The sequence below is a fragment of the Lactuca serriola genome, chromosome 7 (genome assembly GCF_051521515.1).
Source record: "Lactuca serriola cultivar US96UC23 chromosome 7, Lser_US96UC23_V15, whole genome shotgun sequence".
Classification (NCBI taxonomy): domain Eukaryota; kingdom Viridiplantae; phylum Streptophyta; class Magnoliopsida; order Asterales; family Asteraceae; genus Lactuca; species Lactuca serriola.
The window spans coordinates 43,665,581-43,691,613 of NC_136414.1; the positions used below are offsets into that span (position 1 = coordinate 43,665,581).

The 26,033-nt window shown below is 35.4% G+C and overlaps 2 protein-coding genes across 3 annotated transcripts; one reads left to right on the forward strand and one right to left on the reverse strand.

Annotated features, from left to right (window-relative positions):
• Positions 1 to 5,571: 5,571 nt before the first annotated feature.
• NRPA2 (nuclear RNA polymerase A2) lies at positions 5,572 to 12,283 on the forward strand. Its single transcript, XM_079009147.1, has 26 exons — positions 5,572 to 5,891; positions 6,342 to 6,424; positions 6,522 to 6,650; positions 6,808 to 6,884; positions 6,965 to 7,028; positions 7,203 to 7,273; positions 7,377 to 7,454; positions 7,534 to 7,579; positions 7,668 to 7,848; positions 7,956 to 8,008; positions 8,115 to 8,188; positions 8,291 to 8,408; positions 8,493 to 8,580; positions 8,684 to 8,799; positions 8,877 to 9,004; positions 9,123 to 9,202; positions 9,336 to 9,577; positions 9,669 to 9,830; positions 9,928 to 10,092; positions 10,178 to 10,252; positions 10,353 to 10,456; positions 10,538 to 10,613; positions 10,735 to 10,863; positions 10,958 to 11,098; positions 11,166 to 11,633; positions 11,738 to 12,283. The coding sequence occupies exons 1-26, from the start codon at positions 5,684 to 5,686 to the stop codon at positions 12,149 to 12,151; spliced, it is 3,570 nt and encodes a 1,189-aa protein (XP_078865273.1). The 5' UTR covers positions 5,572 to 5,683; the 3' UTR covers positions 12,152 to 12,283.
• Positions 12,284 to 18,302: 6,019 nt separating this feature from the next.
• On the reverse strand, positions 18,303 to 24,656 carry SPP (Insulinase (Peptidase family M16) family protein). 2 transcript variants are annotated; one of them, XM_079010583.1, is made up of 22 exons: positions 24,315 to 24,656; positions 23,656 to 23,847; positions 23,134 to 23,583; positions 23,000 to 23,047; positions 22,804 to 22,911; positions 22,541 to 22,729; positions 22,167 to 22,469; positions 21,986 to 22,087; positions 21,773 to 21,907; positions 21,460 to 21,684; positions 21,186 to 21,389; positions 20,950 to 21,120; positions 20,572 to 20,859; positions 20,252 to 20,479; positions 20,009 to 20,161; positions 19,803 to 19,914; positions 19,612 to 19,732; positions 19,419 to 19,539; positions 19,244 to 19,324; positions 19,031 to 19,132; positions 18,775 to 18,925; positions 18,303 to 18,705 (listed from the first exon to the last, which is right to left on the reverse strand). In XM_079010583.1, the coding sequence occupies exons 1-22, from the start codon at positions 24,519 to 24,521 to the stop codon at positions 18,611 to 18,613; spliced, it is 3,786 nt and encodes a 1,261-aa protein (XP_078866709.1). In that variant the 5' UTR covers positions 24,522 to 24,656; the 3' UTR covers positions 18,303 to 18,610. The 2 variants fall into 2 exon arrangements, with proteins under 2 accessions (XP_078866709.1, XP_078866710.1); XM_079010584.1 differs by having other exon boundaries at positions 18,303 to 18,708; positions 24,315 to 24,653.
• Positions 24,657 to 26,033: the final 1,377 nt, after the last annotated feature.

A 26,033-nucleotide genomic window follows, 5' to 3' on the forward strand; every position in this document is an offset into this window, starting at 1 on the left:
AAGTTATGATTTTCTGAAGTTTCGATTTGGCAGTATGCAGCCCGAATACTCGATTTGAGATCGAGCGGTTTTTAGCCGAAACAATCTAAACGAGAATCGAAGATCTCGTTGTTAGTAGCGAAACGACGAAAAGTTAGGCGAGAACGGACGTCGGACGAAGAAGTTATGAATTTATAACGAAGTTTTTCCTGTCTCGGCCTTCTAAAAATAAATAATAAAAATAAAGTCAAAATTAGCCAATGGAGTCTAAATGAAAGTTGTAGAGTATTGTCTCACCTACGCGTGGATATAAAGAACGTCGAAAACGGAGCTCGTATGCGAAAGTTACGCAATTTAGAAGTTGAGGAGTCAAATTACGCCAAGCGTAATTTGAGTACGCCCAGCGTACTCAGTTGGATGCAACTTGTCTGACCAATAATCGAGTGCCACCGGTCGACGCACGCAGTGACGTCAAAGTACGCCCAGCGTAACCCGAGTACGCCCAACGTAAATTGAAATTACGTCCAACGTAATCCCAGACCCAACAGCCTATAAATAGAACTCGAGATCAGCCATTTTCCTTGCGATTTTTCTTACTTTCTCTCTAGTTTTTGCCTCGATTTGCGTTCCAATCATATCCTGAAGCCCCGATATTATTCCCGAGCCCCGAAGAAAGTTCCGAAGTCCCGAGGATCCCGAGAAGTGAGATTTCCGAGCCGAAGCCCTGCCCGCGAGGAGCCCGGTTTTTTGTGAAGATTTTCCAGATCTACGGAGAAACACTACTTCTGCAAGCCGTAGTGCTGCCCGATCGTCTTCCGATCAAGTGAGTGTGTAGTCATTTTCATTCCAACGCAATATTATGAAGTATTCTATATAAAATACGTGCTATGTGTATATATTTTGTTGTTATATGTGTGAATGTATATTCACTCTCTTCTATCTCATAGATCTGATATATTCTCTATGAAATATGTGTTATGTGTGTATGCCTCATCTGTTATGTGGAATATGTATTGATTAAAACATGCTATACATGTTTTTAAACAATGTATAAAAATATATATTTTTATCTACTAATATGTTGGGTAGAACATGGGTAGATAATTGGTGTGAAATAAACAGATGAGAGGCCTCGGTGTTATTGGTGTTATTCTAGTCATTTAGCAGAATATGGATGACGACCACGGACTATTCTAGACTGTCATGTGGAACACTAGCAGGCTCATTACCTGTAGGTGTTGTGAACGACGTGTTCACCGGTGTACTCTATCCCCCACATGGTTGCCTTTAGGGCACTTATTGTTGAGGAAGCCCCTCTGCAGTAATGTCCGTCCTGATGAAAATCATGAATTAGGTTCCTTATAATAAATGTTATTTTAGGGACGTAAAGTGAGGATAACGGGAATGGGTAATAGGGTTTATTGTGGATTGTTGAAATTAAATATAATTATTGTGGGTTGAAAACCCTATATGCTCACCAGGCTCCCAAGCCTGACCCACTCAGTTTATTTTTATTACAGGAAGTTGCGCAAGAGCTTAAGATGGGCGAATCATCAAGTTGTTTTGTTTACAAGTCTGTATATGTATATATTTGTTGAATGACTTGTAATGTTATCGTTTATGCTTTATGATCTGTATCGGAACATGACATCCCGACTTTTGATTATGAAATGAAATCATATTTCTATATGAAATGTTTTGATAAATATCTATTTTATCATGTTTTGTTTTTGGGAACAAATTCCGCATCTCTTTTAAAATTAAAAGGATTTACTCTGAAAATGTTTAAAAAGCATAAATGAAATCGGTCTTTTCTGGCCGAGATTTTGGGGATGTCACACTTCAAGTGACCAAGAATGGCTCAAGACACTCAATGGGGGTAGGGGTTCAAGATAGGATGGTGGAGGCTGAAGAGAATGACATAACCCTAAAGTTAAGGTCCTTAAATATGGAGGCGCTAGTAATCATGGGATTGGACTAAAACATCCACCACATCGTGGCCATTCACTTGCCACATTGTGGCAATTACGCCAGACACGATCTCCATTAAGTTGCCATGCCACGTCGTGGCATGTGGTTTTTCCCAACAACCATATCTTAGACTCTATTAATTCATTAACTGATTCTTTCAGGAAAATGGGTGCTAACAGTTACATTTGGTTTTGATAAAGTTTGAACATGAACCAACTTCTATGATCTCGGTATGTGAAGTAATTATTCTCTCAAGCATTTCATTGAGCACTTACAGTGCACTGTTCTTTTCCCCATTTTTGCTAGCTCATGAATAAATCCAAAGCCATCCCATCTCAAGCATCCAATTCAACAGATAAAACAGAGCATATGGAGGCATGATGCGATATAGATGGAAACAAATACGATAGATAAAGGAAAAGTAAAAGGGACATGTGTGTTGGGTGATATTGGATAAAGATTTGGGCGATGTTGTGTAACTCGTCCCTGAACTCGATGGAAAAGGGTTAGGAAATGGAAGAGCAAAGTGCCATCGAAAAGCTATCAGGGATGTTGTTACCTACACTGAACATGCTCGTCATAAGACTGTAACAACCATGGATGTTGTGTATGCTTTGAAGAGGCAGGGAAGAACTTTGTATGGGTTCGTAGGTTAATACAACTATGATGTAGATAGTGGATATTATGCTTCATTTACTATAATGAATCATGTAGAATTTGGAACGATGGTTCTAAGATTTGAGAATTTATAATATGGATATGTAACTGAATGAAACTCTTACATTCTTTGAGAATCAAGTGAATTGTTTACATGATTTGCTGTAACGTCCCAAAATTCAAGACCAAAAATTTCTTTTTAATAAAACATTACTTAAACCAAAGACATCATTCCAAAACATAATCTGAGTATAAGTTTTCAAAACACATGTTTATTATCAGAGTAAACATTCCCAGGCTGACTAATCTATGGTGTGTGCCATGCGATCACCCCGAGCTCCTCCCTCCGCTACCGGAAGTACCTGAAAACAAAACTGAAAACCGTAAGCACGAAGCTTAGTGAGTTCCCCACCTTACCACATACCATGCAAAACCACATACTGCACACACTGTGCTACGCCCTCTACTTCGGGCCTCGCCCGCTATAACGGCCCCGCCGCTCCAGGCCCCGCCTGGCTTCGAGCCCCGCTCGGATACAGATCTGTTTCACTTAGGCCTCGCCTGTCACAGGGCCTCGCCCACTAACATATAATAGCACATAAACATATCACATAACATTACATAAACATATACTAACAACTCTTGTTCTAAGGCCTCGCCTATCTCTGGGCCCCGCCCGTGTCCTGCTACTGATGAGTCATCGAACCTCGTCCATACTCCTGCTGATAGTGAGATACGGGCCCAGCCCACCCTCACTCCTTTCCTAACTTGGGCCTCGCCCCTGCTCTGCTGCTACTGAGATGTGGAACACCATCCACACTCTGCTATTGGTGAGATACGGGACCTCGCCCACACTCACCTCCCTACCAGGCACATACAAGTATCACGCAGACAACAAGTATAAACTATCGCATAAACCATTCCTTGGGCACCCACCCTCTATCATTGGACCTCGTCCGAATATCATACTAGCATATCGTGCCTAGGGCTAGCCCCCGGGTCTTCTACTCATAACTACATGGGCCGGCATTGTGGCCGTAGACCCATTCATACAAAGGGAAACTCACCTGATACTGCTGAACTGCTGCTGCTAACCCCTTTGACCGCTACCTGACCACTGACTCCGAACTGCTGCTCCGCTAGCTCCCCGAGCTACCAATATCAACATAACACTTAGTCTAACTGACCTTCAAAGGTCAACCAATCCAACTCTGGTCAAAGTCAACGTCCTGGTCAAAGTCAACCTTCCAGGTCAACCCTACTCGTCGAGTCACCCTACTGACTCGTCGAGTTCATAAGTCTAGAGTCCTTCCACTCGCGACTCTACTCGCCGAGTCAGCCCCTGACTCGCCGAGTCTACTGATTCCCGATTCTTGTCCTGTCCAACTCACTGAGTCCTGGCTCGACTCGCTGACTCGAGACTTAACTTGAAGGGTTTGGGACCACGCGACCTGACTCGCCGAGTCTAAGAACAGACTCGCCGAGCACACGACAATCTTCATCCAACTCGCCGAGTTCATGCCTATCTTCATCCGACTCGACGAGCTGTTCATCCCACTCGTCGAGTTCCTCCTCATCTTCAAGCTACTCGCCGAGTCCACTCGAGGGACTCGCCGAGTCCATTAAGATCCACTTACATGCAGAGGACTTCCGAGTCATGCATGGACTCCAAACTGTAGATCTACCCTTCCCAAGCCTATTCCCCACGTAAAGTTGCAAACTTTACGTGTAGAGAGGGAGATCTTAGGCAAAATGCACCAATAACTAGGGTTTAAGACCAAGAGGCTCCAAAATCCACCCAATGACTGATACTTTACGGGATTCTAAACCAACACAAGCATGGATCTGAGGTAGCAACCTCAGATCTGGACCTCAAGCTTGAAATTGATCTTAGGCATGGCTTAAAAGCCCCAAAACTCATAACCAAAGAAGATCTAAAGGAGGGAAACGAATTGATACCTTCCAATGCTCTGAAATGTTCCCCAAACTTCAGATCCAAAGCCACTCCTTGATGCTTCCAAGATTCCCACTTCTTCTTCTTCTTCTAAATCACTCAAAAATGGCCAAAGCATGAATCATCACAATGGGGGCTTAAGGTGCGACGTTCTGGGTGTGAGAGGCTGTAAAGGAGCCCTAGGAAGAAGATTGAGACGTTTAAATAGGCTCCAAGCCCCGGATTTAGGGTTTTCCTCGCACAGATCAGACTCGCCGAGTCCACTTGGCCGACTCGCCGAGTTGGTCACTTACTCCTTGACCCGGACCCCGCTCCGACTCGCCGAGTCCTTCCTTGGACTCGCCGAGTCCCTCTTAAATTTAGGGTTTCCTTTACTTTCTTGGCTTTCAAAATCTTGGGTGTTACATTTGCATAGTCTTCTCACTGTTGTATTTACTCTTAATATGTGTATGAAATTTTTCTTTAAAGTTTTGTTTGTGTTTTCATAGTTCTTCCATATATATATATATATATATATATATATATATATATATATATATATATATATATATATATATATATAGAGAGAGAGAGAGAGAGAGAGAGAGAGAGAGAGATCACTGGTGGCGGTGCAGTGGATAGGCCTATTATTTTTTATTTTTTGTTTTAGTAACGTATTTAGGATAATATGAACAAAATACAAAAAAGAAATGAAAATGGTAAAATTGTCATTTCAAGTTTATTAATGACCAAAATGGACAAAACCACAGAAAATTCTTGATTTTGGATTTTACATACAAATTGAAAACCTTTTTGACCCTATCCATAATTTTTTTCAAACCAGATAGACTAATTTAGACTTTATCCATAATTTTTTCAAACCATATATACCAATTTTATAGTTTTATTAATAAAAAATGAATTGGTATAGAATGTATTCCGCTTAAGGGGCCTAAAACGCCAATATACTAAACTTTTGTGCCAAAATATGTTAAAAAACGAACAAAGTGTCCAAACGTTCAAAATCTACAACCAACTAAACTTCTTCTTAAAACCCTAAACACAAAACCCTTCTTCCTCCCCACCGTAAAGCATTTGCAGTATCATCATCAGTTGAACAACGAGGACTAAGGAGTAAGGACCATGAAGTCTGAAGCAGTAGCAAGGGTCTCAGGGAGGCATAGAATGACGCCGCACCTACCCAACAATCCCGACTATGAACCGTTAAGGGAGCTTTTCAGCCACCATATTCATTCATTCGACCACTTCATCGAATATGGTCTAGAGAAGGCACTCATGAACATCAAACCCATCGAAGTCGTGGATTCTAACACCCAGTTGAAGCTAAGAAATATCCTTTTACTTGTTTCCTTAAAATTGCATTATTGAAATAGAATTTAGTCGGTAACCGGGTTCAGTATACCTTTCCTTTTTCATCTTTACTTCAACAAATTTGGTTTCTGGAATGGAATTCGGAACCTTTTTGTTTGCAGGTTTTGTTAGCTTATTAAACTAGAAAGTTCTATTCTTTGAATCTGCTTTATTGCTCTGATGAATAAGGTGTTCTTTTTGTGTTCGCGTTTTAGAATCTAATTGGCTTCTTATTAACTTTAAGACTATGAATTCATTCTTCTTGTAAAAATAAGATAAATTCTTGAATATGCTGGAATCTGTTACCTTTTGTACAAGTTTTCACTTGAGGAGCAATTACAGATTCTTCTATTTGCTTGGTTTATCCATACATTTCGATACAACTTGAATTCCTGTGTCATTTTTGTTTTGTTCTTGACCCAAATCATACTCTGGTTTGAAAAACCTGAGCTATATCCTCCCCAAAAGGAGCGCCTTTCTCGGACAGTTCGTGAATCTCTCTATCCTTTTGAGGTAAAAATACACAGCAATAGACAATTTTACCCTCTCCTTCCCTTAACAGGGAAAAAATATGGAAACTTACTGGATTATCTGTATGTTCATATTACAGTGTAGACAGGCCAAGATTTCCTATACTGGTAAATTTTTGGTAGATGTTTGCTTCAAATATGGTGATGGACCTGGTGGAGCTGTTATAAGAGAAAAATTTAATTTTGGACAGTTACCTGTTATGCTAAAGGTAAGCAATGTCTCTTCATTGATCTTTATTTTATTTTGGTATAAAAGACTCTATGTTATAAACCACATGGATATCTATTTACCTGTTATGTTGAATGTAAACAATGTCCCTTCATTGTTTCTTGTTATTACTCATCATTTCAATAACCTTTTTGCAGTCAAAACTTTGTCACCTTAAAGGTGCTGACCCTCAAAAACTGGTGTCTTGTAATGAAGAACCATCAGAAATGGGAGGGTGAGTAATTTTTATGGTTTACTATTTTTTTTATGTCATATACAGGGACATCAATTCTTCAATTCTTATTTCTTATGTAGGTACTTTGTATTAAATGGACTTGAAAGAGTTGTCAGGCTATTAGTCGTGCCAAAAAGAAACTATGTAAGTTGATTTGTATACTCTACAGAAGTTATTGCAATCTTTAAAAGAATTGATAATGATAATGATCTCAGCCAAAATAAGAATTGCAACATTGCATAGATATTTGCTCCCCACTTTTTTCTTTTGACTTTTTTATTGACCACTTTTTCTAATCATCAATGTCCATATTTGCAGCCAACTAGTATGGTCAGAAGTGCATTTAAAAACCGAAGAGAAGGGTTCACTGATAAAGCTGTGGTGATAAGGTTATTATTTTTAGAACACAAGAGTAACTACTTCTAGGTTTCTCCATTCTTTTTCTAGGTTTAGAATATAGTTGTTGATTTGTTCTTTCTGTTACCTTCTCAGATGTGTTAGAGAAGACCAATCAGCTGTGACTCTCAACTTATATTATATTAGCAATGGGAGTGCAAGGGTTGGGTTTAGGTAATTAATAATTTATAGTATGTAAAAGTTTTTGGTTACTTTAAATAATTACAGCTGACTGTTTTTGTAACATTTGTAGGATACGAGGGAGGGAAAACTTGTTACCCATAGGTCTTGTTTTGAAGGTACTTTAGTGTACATATTTATCCAATATCTTGCTCTTTTGACATGATTTGTATGTAACACAGGTGTTATCTTGTTAAATTTCAACAGGCACTTATTGATACTACTGATCATGAAATTTTTATGAGTTTGACATCTGTCTACAATGAAAAATATGAGAAGGCAATGGGTTGTGTTGGTACTCAGATTTTGAGTGAAAGGGCAAAGATTATTCTTAATGAAGTTAGAGACTTGAATTTATTTACTCGCATACAATGCTTGCAATATATTGGTAATTAATTATAATCTGTTATCACCCTTTTTTTTACTATTCTTACTTAATGGTCAACCCAAAGTCAACTAAATAAACTCCATTCTTCTTTTCTCATCTTTATTCAGGAGAGTATTTCAAACCTTTTATGGATGGTATGGAAAACGAAAGTCACTCTGCTGTAAGTGTATATAAATAAATCTTTACATCTTTTATCAGTTTTGCAATCTTACTTTCTCTTTTTTAACCTTTTTTTTTTTAAAAAAAAAAATTCTTTCGTTTTGTAGGTTGCTGATGCTGTTCTAAGAGAATTCATATTGGTTCATCTTGATAACAATCATGATAAATTTAATCTGCTAATGTGAGCCAATCTCAATCTCATTTTATAGATTATTCACTTTCTATGATAAGAGTTTTGAATTTCTTGGCTTTGAAAATTCTGACATATGTTTTTTTTTTTCAGCTTCATGGTGCAGAAACTTTTCTCTTTTATTGATCAGACCTCTATACCAGACAACCCTGATTCATTGCAAACTCAGGAAGTTCTTCTGCCAGGTCACTTGGTTACAATATATGTTAAGGTAAAAATCAACTACATTTATTTAAGCATACATACATTTTGAAAATATGGAAGAGTAGACAATCTTTTTCCTGCTCATTTTCAGGAAAAGCTCCAGGAATGGCTGCTAAAAGCTAAAAAACTACTTCAAGATGAAGCTGATAACAGAAAGAAAAACTTTGAGTTTGGAAGCTGTATGTTCCATTCCATGTCACCCTATAACTTACTCAAACTCTAGATGTTAAAACATTGTTGATCTAAATCCTTGTTTTTATTTTTTGGTTTTAATTATTTCAGTAGCTGATGTTAAGAAGGCATTGGATAAGAATCCTGCAAAACAAGTCGGTTCAGCTGTTGAAAATATGTTGAAGACTGGAAGATTGGTTACACAGTCAACTCTTGATCTGAAAGAGGTATTTAATTTATTTAATAAATCTTGTATAAATTGTTTAAAAAATTTAACTTTGGGTAATCACATTTTGTTTTCTAGAAAGCTGGTATGACAGTTCAAGCAGAAAGGCTGAATTTCCTCCGTTTTTTGTCACATTTTAGAGCTGTTCATAGAGGCTCATCACTTGCAGGACTTCGTACTACAAGTGTGCGTAAATTGTTGCCAGAGTATGTAATTTAAATTTAAATCTAAATCTTTTTTATTTTCTTTATATTATGTATAATATATATATATATATATATATATATATATATATATATATATTCTTTTCTTCCTTATTTACAGGTCATGGGGTTTTGTATGCCCTGTTCACACGCCAGATGGCTCTCCATGTGGACTGCTGAATCATTTGACTGCCTCATGTCGTAAGTTCACACGTTTTTTGATGTTTTGTTTTTTATATCTAGAATTTAAAAAGTGTAAAGAAATAAATGAACTGCATTCCTATTTGTAAATGCTTTATATTCTTGATGCTAATAGATGTTGTTCTCTTTATAGGTATCACCTCGTATTATGATTCAGAAGGAATAATCAGAGATTTCTCAAAAATAAACAAATCTATCCTAAGTGTTCTGGTTGGAGCGGGTATGACCCCTGCAATTCCCAAACTTGTCAAAGCTGGTCCTCCTGAAATTCTTCATGTTCTACTTGATGGGCGTGTTGTTGGTGCTATTCCCACTGATATAGTTGAAAAAGCTGTCAACCATTTACGAAAATTAAAACTATCAGCAGCTTCAGCGGTTTGCTTTCTTTCTTCTTTCTTCTTTCTTTATTTTTTTTTAATTTTTTTTTTATAAAAGTGACTTAAAAAGTTTATATAATTAAAAACAGATCCCTGAAGATCTGGAGGTGGGGTATGTACCTATAAGCATGGGGGGTGCGTTCCCTGGTCTTTATCTGTTTACAAGTCCTTCAAGATTTATACGCCCTGTTAAACAGAAGTTTCCAGAGGAAAAAAACAATAATATTGAACTGATTGGTCCCTTTGAACAGGTAAATATATAATTATATTTACATGATCAAGAAACAGAAATCTTGTTTTTTTTTTTTTTTTTTAAGAAAAATGAAAATGTTGTGTGTTTGTTGGTAGGTGTATATGGAGATAGAGTGTCCAGATGGAGGAAATGGTGGAAGATTAAAGGAGTTTCCTGCTACTCATGAAGAAATTCATCCAACTGGAATACTTAGTGTTGTTGGCAATCTTACCCCTTGGTCTGATCATAATCAGAGTCCAAGAAATATGTACCAGTGTCAGGTCTTTATTTATTTGTTTTTTAAAAAAATAACTTTTTGATGTATTATTGTTTTAGTGGTTAAAAAGATTGTGAAATCTTGGGCAGATGGCAAAACAAACAATGGGGTTCTCTTCACAAGGAATCAATTGTCGTGCAGATCAAAAGCTTTATCACCTTCAGGTTTGTCTTTTTCTTTTTAACAGTTTTATGCTTTTTTTTTTTTATTTTAAAAAAAAAAAAGAAAAAAAGGATTCTTTTTATATAAAATTGGTTATTGCAGACTCCTCAAGCTCCGATAGTTCGCACTGCTACATATGAAAAGTATAGGATTGATGACTCTCCATTAGGAACAAATGCAATTGTGGCTGTGTTGGCTTATTCAGGGTAATTCTTTTGTTTTCAGAAACAATTTAATTATCTTTTTTTTTTCATGGTGTGATTCATATCATCATTATCATGCATCAGATATGATATGGAAGATGCTATGGTTTTAAATAAATCATCTGTTGATCGTGGGTTTGCTCATGGACACATTTATCAGGTAAATAAATCCTCTCTCTATGCTCTATATATATATATATATATATATATATATATATATATATATATGTTGCTAATTTTGATTTTGTGCTAATATGATGGATACTGTTTACATAATACAGACTGAATCTATTGATTTGGCTGATGAGAAGAACAAATCCAATCGTGCCAATAGAGTATTCAGAAGAAGCAATTTAGATAAAAAATCACATTCATTCATCGATTCAGATGGACTCCCATACGTTGGCCAGGTTCTTCTTCTCCTTCTATTTGAATCTCTACTTTTCTCTAATATATTCTATCTCTATAGAATGTTGACTAGTCAACCACCCTACCAACTTTCAGAAAATAAAACCAGGTGAACCATATTACAGCATGTACAATGAAGTCACAAGCACTTCATTCAACCAAAAATTAAAAGGCTCGGAACCCGTAACAGTCGATTACGTTGCAATCGATGTCAAAAACAAAAAACAATTACAAAAGGTAATTCAATTTATTCATTTTTCATAAAAAAAAGTTCATTAATTATCAAAATCATATAATCAAACAGGCAAACATACGATTAAGACGTGGCAGAAACCCTGTAATTGGTGATAAATTCAGCAGTAGACACGGTCAAAAAGGTGTATGCTCACAATTATGGCCCGATATCGATATGCCATTTTCAGGAGTTACAGGAATGCGACCTGATTTAATCATAAATCCTCACGCGTTTCCTTCTAGAATGACAATTGCAATGCTTCTAGAATCCATAGCTGCAAAAGGAGGCTCTTTACATGGAAAATTTGTAGATGCAACACCATTTTCCAGCTCAGTTAAAAAACCAGATGGAACCCTAGAAAATGAAGAAGACTCTCTCGTTAATGAACTCGGGTCAATGTTGACTTCCCGTGGCTTTAATTTTTACGGTACGGAAGTTTTGTATAGTGGAGTTTACGGGACGGAATTGACTTGCGAGATTTTCATCGGTCCGGTTTATTACCAACGGCTCCGGCATATGGTTTCCGACAAGTTTCAGGTAACGGAATGGAATCCCCAATTCCGATTCCGATTGGAATCTTCCATTCCGATTCCGACATTTGCTAGATAAAAAACCTCGTTTCTCACTTGTGTGTGTTTCAGGTTAGGTCAACGGGAACGGTTGACCAGGTTACGAGGCAACCGATAAAGGGGAGGAAGAAAGGAGGTGGGATTCGGTTTGGTGAAATGGAGAGGGATTCTCTTCTTGCTCATGGAGCGGCTTATTTGTTACATGATAGGCTTCACACGAGTTCTGATCATCATATTGCTGATGTGTGTTCGATTTGTGGGAGTATTCTGACAACATCGCTGATTCAGCATCAGAAAAAGGCGATGAGGGAGATTGCTGGGCTGCCACCTGGCAGGGTACCGAAGAAAGTTATATGTGTTAATTGTGGGACAAGTAAAGGGATGGAGACGGTTGCTATGCCGTATGTGTTTAGGTATTTGGCTGCGGAATTGGCGGCTATGAATATACGTATGACATTGCAACTAAGTAATGGAGCGGGGGCGTGAAGCCTGTGTTTTTTCATACAATTTTGAAACTTTTATTTTTATTTTTTTTATGGTCTGTAAGTTATATGCATCTATATGTGACTTCTAAAATTGTTGTAGAATGAAAGGGGTGAGTTTTTTTTTGGTGAGTTATATGCATCTTATTTAGCTTCTTGTGACTGCCCATCTATTTCGTCTGTGAAGCTTTGTTTTTCTCACATTTTACTTGCGTACAAATATGTGGTCAATTCGTGGAATAAACACGCATTTCAACCAAAATACTGCTTATGGTAAGTGCATAGAACAAGTACTTTAAGCTACGTTTTGGGTTTTTAAGAGTGTATCAAACAAGGCTCTTTTTGAATGGATTTAATCTACCCATAATGCGTTCGAGAAAATCAAAGATTTTTTGTGCACGTCTCTTATCTTGGCCCTTCCACATTTCAATCAATTATTTGAGGTCGAGTGTGATGCAAGCGTTGTTGTCATAAGGTTGTTTTGGTACAAAATAAACGCTTTATAGCTTATTTCAGTGAGAAAAGTTGAATGAAACAAAGAAGAATTATAGTTGGTATGTAATTATATGTTATTGTATGTGCTTTAGATCATTGAAGTCATTACTTGAGGCCTAAGCAGTTTGTTTTACATTCTGATCATCACGCTTTAAAACATATAAATGGCCAAAACAAGTTGAACTCAAGACATGCGAAATGGGTAAAAATTATCCAATCATTTAACTTTGTCTTAAAGTATAAAACAAGAAGTTCCAACATTGTTGCAGATGCCATCTCAAGAAGATATGTCATGTTCGCTTTTCTTGGGGAAGAGTGCTAGGCTTTTCTTTCATTAAACAACTGTTTCTAAATGATCTAGATTTTTCTGAAGTTATTGAAGAATGCAATGATCAAGCTTGCGGTTCTTATATCATCCAAGAAGGGTTTATTTTCAAGAACAACAAAATTTGTGTTCCTAAAGGAGGAACCATAAGGGAGCTACTAATTAGAGAGGCACATAGAGGATGATGATTGGGTGGTCATCTTGGAATCAACAAAACCATTGATGTATTACAAGAACAATTCTACTAGCCACACATGGAAGGTGATGTTACCACTCTTATTGCTAGATGTGCAACATATCATCAAGCTAAAACCAAGTTTCATCAAGGCATGTATACTCATTACTTTGTTCTGTATCACAAAACAGACGATGCCATTCATTTTGCTGATTACTTAAAGAAATTATGCGTCTTCATGGTGTTTCTAAGACAATAGTTTCTGACAAAGATGTCATGTTCTTAAGCTACTTTTGTTATGGAAGTTGTTAGGAACAAAGCTATTGTTCAACAATGCCTATCATCCACAAAAAGATGGGCAAACAGAGATAACCAAGTGTACACTCACAACCTTGTTAAGAAGCATGGTGAGCAAGGTTTGCTTATAATGGATCTCAAACTTATACTATTGGACACACACCGTTTGAAGTGATCTAAAAAGTGAATCCTCTTACTCCTATTGATCTAATATCATTTCCTAAGGGTAGTGAAATTCACTTTGATGCATCAACTCGAGCCAAAGAAATACAAAAGATTCATGAACAAGTCAAAGCAAAGATTGAGCATGTCAAGTTGTCAACAACTTACACAAGAAAAAGGCTAACAAGCATCGCAAGAAGGCTCTCTTTAAACCTGGAAATCTCATATGGTTGCACTTAAGGATGGAAAGATTCATTCAAAGAGGAAGAGCAAGCTAATGGCAAGAGGAGATGGACCATTTTAGGTGTTAGAAAGGATTGGAGATAATGCTTACAAACTAGAATTATCAGGGGGATACAAACATATAAGCAACTTTCAATGTTGGGGATATTTCTTCTTATCTTGAAGATGGTCTATTGGATATCTGAGGGAAAATCCTTCCCATCCACAGGAGGTTGATGCAGGGGCATCCATGTAATTTTTAGCTAGTACAAGACTAGCCCATTTCATCTCTCCAGCTCACATTGGGCTTTGATTGTTTTGGGTTCGAAACACTAAAAGGGAGAAGGATAGTTTTCTGGCAGCCCAAAGGAGTGGAAGAGTCTTCCTAATCATCCTATTAATGCTTCCTTAACAGGTCTTTAATAGTACTTCAATTATTTTCCAACTTTTGATCTTTCTTTAGCCTTTTCATTTTCCAAGATTTATGTTCCTTTTAGTTTTCTGGCCCTATATATAGGGTTCCAAGTTATACTACCAAATCATCTTTTGGATAATGAATTTACAATAGTTTGTGAAGCTGATTTTGAGCGTTTATACATGAAAGGAGTCAATTCTAGATTGTTGTTAGTGTGGTGATGTTGCTTTATCACTATTAACATCAATATATAGTTACCAATTTGGTTGATTGTGGAGGTGTTTATGTACTTTATCCTTGATCTAATCAGGTTATTTACTTTTCCTTGTTCATATTACTTTTCTTATATCAAATATCCCACCAAATATGCATCAATTAGTTTAAAACAAGATGTTAAATGATGATCATCCAAGCATAGAATAAGATGTTATGGACGAGGTGGTTGGTGACAAGGATGAAGGAAATGAGGGTATAGACGGATCTGGGTATTTTGCTGATGATGAAGGTGATGGGCTTAGTTGTTTATAAGGCCTTTTAAGAGGATCATTAAGTAGAAGCTAAAGAAACGTGTCATTCTCAAAGATGTCAGTGGATCATTAACTACCATTCCAATGAACATATAATAGTATGGTTTGTAGTTGAGGGATACAAATTTAGGCAAATGATTTTGTATCCCTTATTAGTAAGTTTTTGAATATCCTTTTCTGGATGAACTGTGGTGATTGTATCCCTTGTTACTTTGAATTTTAATTATGTACATCTTATGTGGAATGCATGTTGTATACTTGTCTCTAATTTACATTGGCAATTCATAACATGTTTTTGGCAGGTAATCACATTGCCTTATTGGGTAACATTGGGTGTAAAGTACAATACCGTATTTGGTAACATACCACATGATGCAAAACAACTATTCCCATTTTTTATAATATCTTTTGGCCAATTAATGATCATAAACTAGTTTCAGTGCCTTCAAATTTAACAATATGGATACATAATATATAGCAAATAGATTTGTAACAACCATAATTTACATTACACAAAAATATTACAATATGACAATCATATGTTTCTTCAATTATAAACCCTTAATAAAAAAAAAAAACTTAGGACTTCCACACAACGTCAACAAAAGACCAAATATGAAGAAAATTAAAGATAAAACAAGATGAAAAACACCAACTGCCAAATAACATCATCCTAGACTTCTTTGACTCCATTGAAGATTCATGAACAATGGCTTTAACCGCATTTATTGCCTTCAACAAACTTGGTATGATATCAATGGATCTAGGACACATAGATGGGTTGATCCTACCAATAAAGGCCATGAAACTTGGTTTTTGAACAAGACCAAAATCTACGACCAAAGTTGGTGCTTGTCCACAAGGTTTGTATCATCGCAACTTATCCATAATTACAAAACACCATCTCCTTTGGTTTAATTCATGCTTTTAGAAAATTGACAAGTAGGGGTGAGCAAAAAAGAAATATAGTATATGGGGAGGAGAGATAAGAGTGGGTACTCTATATAAATTTATTCATACATTCAAAAGATAATAGGCACAAAAAATGGACAAATTTGTCATCGCATGCCAGGGCAAATGGTGAGAGTTAACGGTTAGGTTATGACATTGTCTATAAAAAGAAAATGAATTGTGCAAGAAAAATGAACCTAAACGATGAATATTGCAGGAAACAAAACTTGGACTCAAGTTGCATGATTTACCTAACTATAAGGAACATTTAGGTAATTTAGTGTAAAATGTATTTTTATGTTTGAAAAACTTCCATATTCTATTTTCAAATGATGATGTTAACAAAAACCTCGTGATGAAACATATATGTGTGGGGTCAACCACGCACAAATAAAGTCGAAGGGTAGGTGTGTGGCAAAGGATGTGGTTTGCCACCTCAATGGTTACCACACCTGGCCTATTGTTTGGGATACATTTCTTCTCTCTCATGTGACATACATGGTGGTAAAATAAGGTGGAGGTAGAGAAAGCGGAGATGGGTTGTGGTGTACTCATTTCAAATAGAATATATAATTTAATAAAAAAGATAGTTAATTAAATATTTAAAATGTATTATGAACTTTTAAAAAAGTTATTAATGGAAATCAAAATTTATGATTCTTAATTAGAATTAAGGTTATATACAATTTGTTTTTTTTTTTTTTTTTGTTATTATAACATCAAATGGTGGAACGGATCCACAACCATAGGATTTTACATTAAAAGTATACTAGGTTGTATTGTACTTGAAATTTTTTTCTTTATAAAATCATATTTTGAAAATTCTGATAAATTATCGCTAAGAAAAAATAAATTTGTATTTGAATCACAAGCCTATGATAATTTAGATTTTTTACAATACAAAGCTATAATAAGATAAAAATAAATAAGGGTAAATTACACAAATGTCTTACAAAGTTTCTAGGGTTCGTCGATTTAATCTCTAAAGTTTTTGTCGGACTTTATGGGGGTATAAACTAGGAAACGACCTGCTCTTTTAATCACTTTAAACGTGTAATAGTTGGTTCACCATGAGACAATGACCATTTAGACCAAAAAAAACTCACATTGTACCCCTATAAAGCCCAAAAAATAAGTTCGGGGATCGAATGTTTATACCGCAAGACCGATTTCACAACAGTCTAGGAATGAGCATGGGTTGCTTTGGGTCGGTTTTTGGCTAAAACCAAACCAAACCGTAGAAAGTCGGTTTTTTGGTTTCTAAACCATATAAGTTCGGTTTTTCGGTTTTCCGGGTTGGGTTTATAGGTTTTCGGTTTTAAACCGTGGGTTTATGAGCTCCTGTTTTTTTTTCTAGTTTTTGGGTTCAAACCCAGTGAAAGTACGTTGCAATAAATAGTATTGTATCTACTTTAAATATACTAAAATAAAGAGTACGAATTCTAATATTCTAAAAGCAAGAAAGTGTTCAAAAGATCAAAGTTTAACAACATTAACAGTTTGTTAAAAATAAACATAAAGTACTAAAGGGATAAAGTCTAAAGTCTAAAACTAAAAAGTATAAAATATAATAAATAATATATATGTGGGTTGGTTCAGTTTTTATGAACGATTTTATACATCAAAACCGAACCAAACCGTTATTTTTCGGTTTTTGTAAAATTCAAACCTAAACCGTCGGTTATTGCTTTGGTTTCGGTTTTTTGGTTTCGGTTATGTCAGTTTTTTTTGGTTTTTTGGTTTTCGGTTCGGTTTTTGCTCATTCGCACACAACACAGAAGCACAAACTTCAAATTGAAAAATGGAAACCTAAAAAGTTCATAATTCACATCGAATAAACAAAACGAACTACTTAATTTCACTTAATTAGATGAAGAAACATGTATGTTGATGTCAAGATCTTTCAAAATTCCTACTCCAATAGCTCATTCTACTTCTTAAATGGAGTGTTTCTTCTCTTTTTCTTGTTTTCCAGCTAGGATTGATGGCGGAGGTAGTGGTGTCACATGGTTGATCCAACGAACCTGGGGTTTAGCATCTGGATTGTTAGCGTTAATTAATTCCATTATCATGTTTCTTCTTCTCCCAAATCACTTCGATCTTATAGCATAAGCATTTGGTCCACAAACTTATTTTTTTGGTTTTATAGGGACACAATGTGACTTTTTTGGTATAAATGGTCACTGTCTCATAGTTCACATGGTGAACCGGCTATTACAATTACAGGTTGAAAGAGACTAAAAAAAGGCTGTATCATAGTTTATACCCCATAAAGTCCGACAAAAACTTTAGAGACTGAATCAACCAACCCTAAATATTTTGTGGGGCATTTATGTCATTTCTCCAAATAAATAAATAAACAAATCAACATAAAACCATATTTTGAAAACTACAGGATTTTACATTAAAAGTATACTAAGTTGTATTGTACTTGAACTTTTTTCTTATAAAACCATATTTTGAAAAATCTGACAAATTATCGCAATAAAAATAAATTTGTATTTGAATCACAAGGCTATGACAATTTAGATTTTTTACAATACAAAGTTGTAATAAGATAAAAATAAATAAATAAACAAATCAACATAAACATAAACATGTTATTTCTTTCACTCATTAAACATCTATATGACCATGCAATAATCCATACTCTAAATTCTAGAAGCACAAAATAGATAGTGTGAAGAGACTATTGGCTGTCTTTATTTAACAAAGTACATGTACATTATTAGCTAATAACTATATGACTGAACTAGAAGAAGAATACACAAGTTTTTCCTGCAACTAAACGCTATTTGATTTGAGAGCGAGACTTATTGTTTACATAAATCCCTTCTTATGCAGATGAATAGTGATGATAATGATGAGGGCATTCTCGTCTTTTAATGATCATATTATGTTGTTGGCATTGTCATCATGTGGGAGCCTCTCCCCACAGGAATAACACCAGGGATACCTCCAACAACATATTCTTCCTCTTGTGAAGAACCTGCTGCACATCATATCATAAATTACAAACTCTTTTTTTAAATAAAATAAAAAAAGAAAAAAAAAGTACCTGAAACATCATCACCAGCCTGAGCACCAGCAACACCAATGCAACAGTACAAAGATTGTTCATCAATTTTCAACTGTTCATAAGCCAAGTACACATCTTCAATAGTTGCAGCTTCATATAGCATTGTCAAATCTTTAATGCATGATATATCCTGCAAAATAAAGTTAAAAATATGATCAATTTGTTTTGACTTTGACTTTAAAAGGGTAAAATAGTCTTTTTATTCTTTTGTCAATTAATAATAAGACAATATCACCTTTCTATGGACAGAAGCAGCCTGCAAATGAGCTATCAACCCAAGCCAATACGCATTCGACTTACTTTCAGCTTCATGTTTCATCAGCAAGGTCCGTTTAGCCTGTCAGAGTCAATCAACAGAATACACCTCAAGGGTCAAATCCGTAATTTTAAAAACTAAGATCAAAACGCGTTGTGTATATTATGGACTTCAAATAATGTAAGAACAAACCCTGTCCAGTTCATGATCCCCTATCTTTTTGCTATGTAAGCCTCGTAAGACACTCTTACAAGCATCAACCGCTCTATGCACCTGAAATTAGACTCTTAACAGGTTACAAAACTAAAAAAAAAGAAAAAAAAGAATATTTTCTCTCAAGTACTACTTGTAAACTGAGTTGACTCACCTTGCCAGGTGTAGATGTGACTGAGATAACATACCAACCGAGAGTCAACCGGTCAAACAGGTTTAACTCAAAAGACACATCATATGTTAACCCCTGTGAGTCTCTAACTTCCGTGAAAAGCCTGTGAAACAAAACATCAGAATTTATCAACAACAATTAAAAAAATAAAATATAATTTTATGCCCAGAATTACCTGGAATTAATAATCTCAGCTAACAGCCCCACAGAAATTGCAAAAAACAACGGGTGATTCCGTGATCGTTTTTCTAGGTCAAAATTCATATTCTCTGTCTTCACAATCTGCCCTTGGGTTTCTAGTTTTACAGATATTTTTCACATGTGAGATATATAAAAAAATGAAATAATTATTTATATAATGCTTACCATTACTTATGGAGTCAAGAAGGTCGGTTCCATCAACCGTGTATCCCCATCGGTTAGGTGCGGGGCCCGCAATGTATGCACATGCTCTCTCATCAGTGTCCTTCAAGAACACCTATTATCAAGTACAAAAAAAACCCCACATATTTATACAATTATTCCAGATTAATTACACAAATAAAATGAAAATTTTGCATTTTTGGTCTCACTTGCTGAAAGTGCAAATCATTAGGAGAAGGTCTGAAAACAACCGGGGTATACTCCAGAGCCTTTTCAGCTCCTCTTTTTGCCTTAATTGTACCCAAGTAATCCATCACACAAGCATCAATATCATCTTCCGAAAAATCTCCCACAATGCTCACCTATTATTATTTATATAAAAAACTAAGAGTGAATTAGCCGATTGTTACAGTTTATAAAATGAAATTATAAAATAATAACATGCAACAAACCTCCATGTTATCACTAACAAACTGACTCATTACTGCATCTTTTACAGTTTGTAATGTTAAATTTTGTAAAGAATTTGGTGTGGGCTCCACGAATCGTTCGTCTTCATCCAACATTGCTATCATGAGTTTGTGAGCAGTTGAACGTTCCAAGCTTTTGGGAATAGAGCGATAATATGATAAATATAATTGTCTTGCTCTATCAAATGCATCTTCAAGCCACACACTATGCTGCATCATGATGTAAATATATATAAATATTAATATATAATCAATCATTTACCATTTTATAAATATAGTAATCTGAATTAAATTATATTTACCTCAAGCACCATATGAAGCAACTGGAATGCAGCACGCATTCCATTGTCTCTTGTGGTAAATCGGAACTCCATACAGAGAAATTCTTCTGTTGACTCCAATGAACAGTTGATCAAATGATTCACACAGAATAGCTCTACCTGTTCCCTTGTGAAATTACCAACACGCCCTCCCTCACTCAAAGTCCGAACACCCAAAACAACCGCCCCCCTTGTGTCCGGCGTCTCTGCCGCCCGTCCACCGCCTACTATAAGCCGCATCACCCCACCACATGTTTCTGTTTTTGATATCTTATTTGACATAAACAACAAACATTCATGTCATGTCAGTCATACAAGTTAAATAGTAAGAAATTTATAAAAATTACAATAAATTTATACCTTGTAGTTTATGGAAATCCCATTAGAGAGACGACACTGAGTAATCCCTGTTTCTTTTTCATGAACTTTAGTATCATTTGAGTTTAAACCAACAGATACAAAAGATGGCTTTAGTTCCAACTTCAAATCATCCAGCTGTTCTAAGGTTATCAAATCCTTGGGTACCTCAAACTGTAATCACAAAATATAAGTTAAAAAACCTAAATCTAATATAATAATCACTTATTGAGATATACCTCTGCTTCAGGCTCAATGGGTTCCTTCAAACCTTCTTCAATTGCAGTTGTTATCTCATTTGGAGTTATCTTGAAATCAACTTCACCAACTCCATCAACATGCACTCTCTTTGGGACACATGCAACAATGGCTGCAGGAATAGGTGCAGATGCTTTTCCAAAATCTGATATGTACTCCAACACTTGTGCACCAATGGAATTCACCTATATAAATTCAACAAAATTAATCAATCTTATGATCTCCTAATCATTTAGGAAAAGTTGACATTATTACTTCTTCAAGAGTGACTGTTCCAGCAACTGCAATCAAACTTTCATGACTTTGTTTATGATCCATAACCCTATGTCCAAGTGCATCACTTTCCATAACAAAATCCAAATTATCAACTGATGAAATGTTATCACTCATTGCAGCTAACTGTTCACTATCTTTTAACAATGCATCAAGATAACGCGCTAATTCTCCTTTTGTAACACCAAACTCTTTAAGCCTTCGAACCTGAAAACAAGATCCAAAAAAATATAAACATGTATAATTTTAATTGTTATCATTATTATTGTTGTTATTAAAAAGTACAACTACAAACCTCTTGTGCAGCCACTTTAATTGCACTTTGCCAGCTTTTAGGTTCAGCACTGACTGTAAGAGTAGTGACTGTGCATCCTTCACGCCCTGAGTCACTATGATCCAACTCAATGGATGTAAATGGAGGGCTAGAACTCTGTAAAGTTACCTTTTTTATTAATAAAAGATTTGCACAAAACAAAAATAGCAAATCAAGTTTCATGAGATACACCACCTTATATCTTGAGTTGATTCGAAAATGTAAAGCTGAAAGGAATATTCTCTTCATAAGAACATTACGCAAATCGCCATATGTTTTGACTTTGTTCACAGGAATCTGCAAAAGGGTAAACATGTAAAAACACATCGATACTTTTGTATATAAAATATTTGGAAGTTTATGGGTTGCTTCTTACCTTGCAGAACATGTTAATTGAGAAGTTTTGAAGCAGTTCATGTTGAAATATTTGGGGAGATATGAGATCTTCGTTTCTTTCAGGAAGAGACCAGTTATGTTCTACAGGAGGACGAATTGCATGCCTTTCTTTTTTAACAACTTTTGATTGGTCCACTTGTAGAGATGATGATCTGTCATGTGATGAATCAGCTGATATCCCTCCTGTGAATTTAGGTACAAGGAAGCTAGCCATTGCACCAAATGCACTGGTTTTAGGTGGCACAGGAGTTTCATTGATAGCATGTTTTGTTCCAAAAACAGCCTGCATAAAAAATCTTTATATCAACCAATTTTAAAAACCAAAATGAAGATTCTAACACTGAAATGGCATACTTCAATGTGATGCACTGTCTTTGAAATGTTGTCTATATCCCCCACGATATATAAAGTTGCATTTGCTGGAAAGTACCAACGTTCATGGAATTTCCTAATTTTATCTGCATCCCACTTTTTAATCTGTTCTTCTAATCCAATTGGGAATCTTCTACTCAATTTATTCTCAGAATGTAGATGTTGCAACAACTGTGGTTACAAAATAAAAGACTGATTACAAAAAAAGTGGCAACAATAACAAGAAAAACGAATTATTTGAATACCTGGCAATCAACACGGTACTCAATAGTGTTCATCATTTGCAACTCTGATAGTATTGCACGTCTTTCTTTCTCAACTCTAGAAGCAAGAAACTTTGGGTAAAAAGCTATCTACATCATAAAAATAACAATTGTTACAATGAAGAACAATTATTAAACTTCACAATAAACTATCATGGTGTTTCCAAACTTGTCATACCTCATTTAAAGCATCCAAAACAGTTGGAAGTAGATCATCATCAGCATCCTATAGATCAAATGATTGTGTAAAGAAAGATGGAAAAGGGATTATAAGAAAATATTAAATAAATTTGAGAGGTTTATTTTACAAACCTGAATAGAAGTAGGTGAGTGGATGTGAAAAACCGTATGATGAAAATCTGTATAAGCATTTGATCGTGCACCAGTCCTTAAAAGTTTCTCCCTTTTCTTACTTCCAAGAAACGCGACATGCTCAATCATATGTGCAATACCTTGTTCATCATCTTCTTCATCAATTGATCCCACATGAACCTCCATGTGAGCTTCAAACCTGTTTTGTGGAACTTTATTGGGCAAGATGAGGTACCGAAGTCCATTCTCCAATTGTCCCCTATACAACTTGGGATGTGATGGAAGTTCAGAACCTAAAAAACCCTCTAACTCTCTCCTCCATTCAATGCTTTCTGTGTCAAACAATAGATCAGATGATTGCTGTTCTAAAGCACTCTCTGGCCATGCTGTGCTTGCTGCATGTGGCTCATCGGGGCCCACAGCTGCACATGAAACTTGGACTCGTTTTTCCTAACAATGTGTAAGATATAGATCAGAAAGGATTCATGATCATATGTAATTTGATGTAATTAGTGAACTTACAGGCACATTGTTTACTCCATGCTTTGAGATATGAAATATAGATTTGTCCGACAGCATTCTTGAGGTAGAATTGCATATAGGAGTCCGTTTTCTTCGCCCATGATGAAAGCAAGAGAATCGTGTACATTGATCTAGCAATGGCCTTTGAATCAATGGTTTATCCAGTGGAGAAGTTATTCTATCCCCAACAATCTATAGTAAAAGGCACAGAATTTAGTCAGATAAAGATACTAAAAAAAGGGGGAAAGTCCATCTTACATCATTTATTTCCGCTTCAAATCATGTAAGAAGATAATGTTCAATTCAAAGTTATACAATCAGCTAGAATCATCAATTATTCCACATATGATCCCATGAAAAATGCAAACTTTAACCTAATAAATCGACAAAAGCGTTGTGATTATTTGTCAAAGTTCTATAATAAACTTCATGAATCAGGAATAAGGGAATTGTGTGTATTTCAATCAATAACTTGTAAACATCGCCATGCTCTAAAATTACAGCTTGAAAGAGCTCCTCCAAAACAAAATCTGTTACACACAAGATACGAGAACGAACAGCTGCCAAACAAGATTCCTATGATTTTGTTTGTTCCCAAACTAATCGATAAATAAGAGACCGACGATAGATTAAAAAAAAAAAAAAAAAAAAAAACACACCTTAGAGATGAAGTAACGAGGCGGAGCGGTGACTGCCCGGCGACTATGTGTATGGAAACAGCGCAAAGTAACAGTCTTCTTGTTGTTAGCCGGTAGGTTACGACGTGATACGACATAATTGGATTTGTTCGAAGAGGATGAAGAGAAGGGGGACTTAGACTTGACTTGTAATGGTGCGGAACCGCATATGATAGATGAAGCTTCCATTGTCGTTGTCGTTTGGTTTGTGAAGGAGGATAGTTGCAGGAGGAAGTCGGGAGAGATGAAAATAAGGGGGCGACTTTTATCCTCACAAAACCAAAAGAGTTTATTGAAGGCTAGTTTTGATATTTGTGGCAACAAACTTGTCTTTCCTTTTCACTTCCAAACTTCTTTCTATGGAACTCAAACCCGGTTCAGTTCGATTCGGTTCAAGTCAATTTTGATTTGAAGCGTGACGTGGGTAATAAGTAATCACGGAGAGAGCTGCACATGGTCCGGCCCTTTAAGCAAGAAGCAGCCGTCGGTCCACTTTACTCCTAAGGGAGAAATATCAGCCCGGCCCACTTCAGAAAAGTCTATTCTTTTTAATTATTAACTAACTAGGTGTAAGACCCGTATATTATACGGGTTTATTAAAAGTAAAATTTTAATATGAAAATATATAAACATTAAATATTTTATAAAATAATGCTTGTCCATACAAAATGTAATCTTTTGGAGCATTTATGAGAATATATTATCAAATTAATAGAATGATAACCTTACATATATATAATCCATTAGAATTTATTAAAATTTTATTTTAAGAAATGTGAAATCCTTAAAAAATGACAAGTGGAAAATAATAATTTTAAAAATCTTAGAAAAATTACATGTGGCAAATTGAATGAGAGTTTGACAAGTGGCAAAAAAAACCTTCATTTATTAGTAAGATTCTAAATTACACAATAAAAAAAAAACACTTTCGATTTGTTTGTTAACATGCTAAACTATAAACAAAAATTTAAAGAAGTATTTCATAAATTAAGAATATTTTTTACGTAAATTAAAAAAAGTATAATCGTCCGGTTGTAATGCGGCCATGGTAGCTACATACGAATGCGGAAGATGCAGATGGTTATTGAGTTTTGAAAATATTATGCAGAGTGATAAAATGCGTTTGAAATTGTTGTTGGTCTCACTTCATCTTTAAATATTTTGTTCCCAACAATATTTTTTGAATTCATATTGAATTCTAATAAATGAACCGTAATAGTATTTGAGAATAGTCGACATTTGAATATAATTTTTAGTCAATAAAGTCTTTGAATTTATTAACCTATCATTTAAAGAAAAAAAATACTAACACGTAACGAAATTTTTATTTTATTTTTCACGTCCAGGATTACGTCCTGGATCATTCTTAATGAAGCCAAATATTATATGTTCGGTGGTCTTTACTAAAAATTTTGATATTAAGTATTGCTTGATGAACTTGTTGAAGAACCTTGGTTCACCATTTTATAAAATAACGGGATAATGACTTAGGAGGGTAATAACGTTTCCTGTTTGTCCATATTAGGTCTCTAAAGTATTTTTTGTGAGTATTACACCATTAAGGTTGTTATAACCATTCATAAATAATCTCTTTTACCGGTTTCTTCCTGTTAAAAGAACTATTTGTAAACGGTTAGAATAACCTTAATGGTGTAATACACACAAAAAATACGTAGGGACCTAAAATGGACAAATAGGAAA

What these genes read in the sequence shown, in the direction of transcription:
- NRPA2 (XM_079009147.1), top strand. Translation starts at nt 5,684, where the DNA reads ATGAAGTCTGAAGCAGTAGCAAGGGTCTCAGGGAGGCATAGAATGACG. An exon ending in AGTTACCTGTTATGCTAAAG is followed by an intron (nt 6,651 to 6,807) that starts GTAAGCAATGTC and finishes ACCTTTTTGCAG; the next exon opens with TCAAAACTTTGTCACCTTAA. An exon ending in TCATTTGACTGCCTCATGTC is followed by an intron (nt 9,203 to 9,335) that starts GTAAGTTCACAC and finishes TTCTCTTTATAG; the next exon opens with GTATCACCTCGTATTATGAT.
- SPP (XM_079010584.1), bottom strand. Translation starts at nt 24,521, where the DNA reads ATGGAAGCTTCATCTATCATATGCGGTTCCGCACCATTACAAGTCAAG. An exon ending in CAATTAACATGTTCTGCAAG is followed by an intron (nt 22,088 to 22,166) that starts GTAAGAAGCAAC and finishes ACCCTTTTGCAG; the next exon opens with ATTCCTGTGAACAAAGTCAA. An exon ending in GGCTGGTGATGATGTTTCAG is followed by an intron (nt 18,709 to 18,774) that starts GTACTTTTTTTT and finishes TATGATGTGCAG; the next exon opens with CAGGTTCTTCACAAGAGGAA.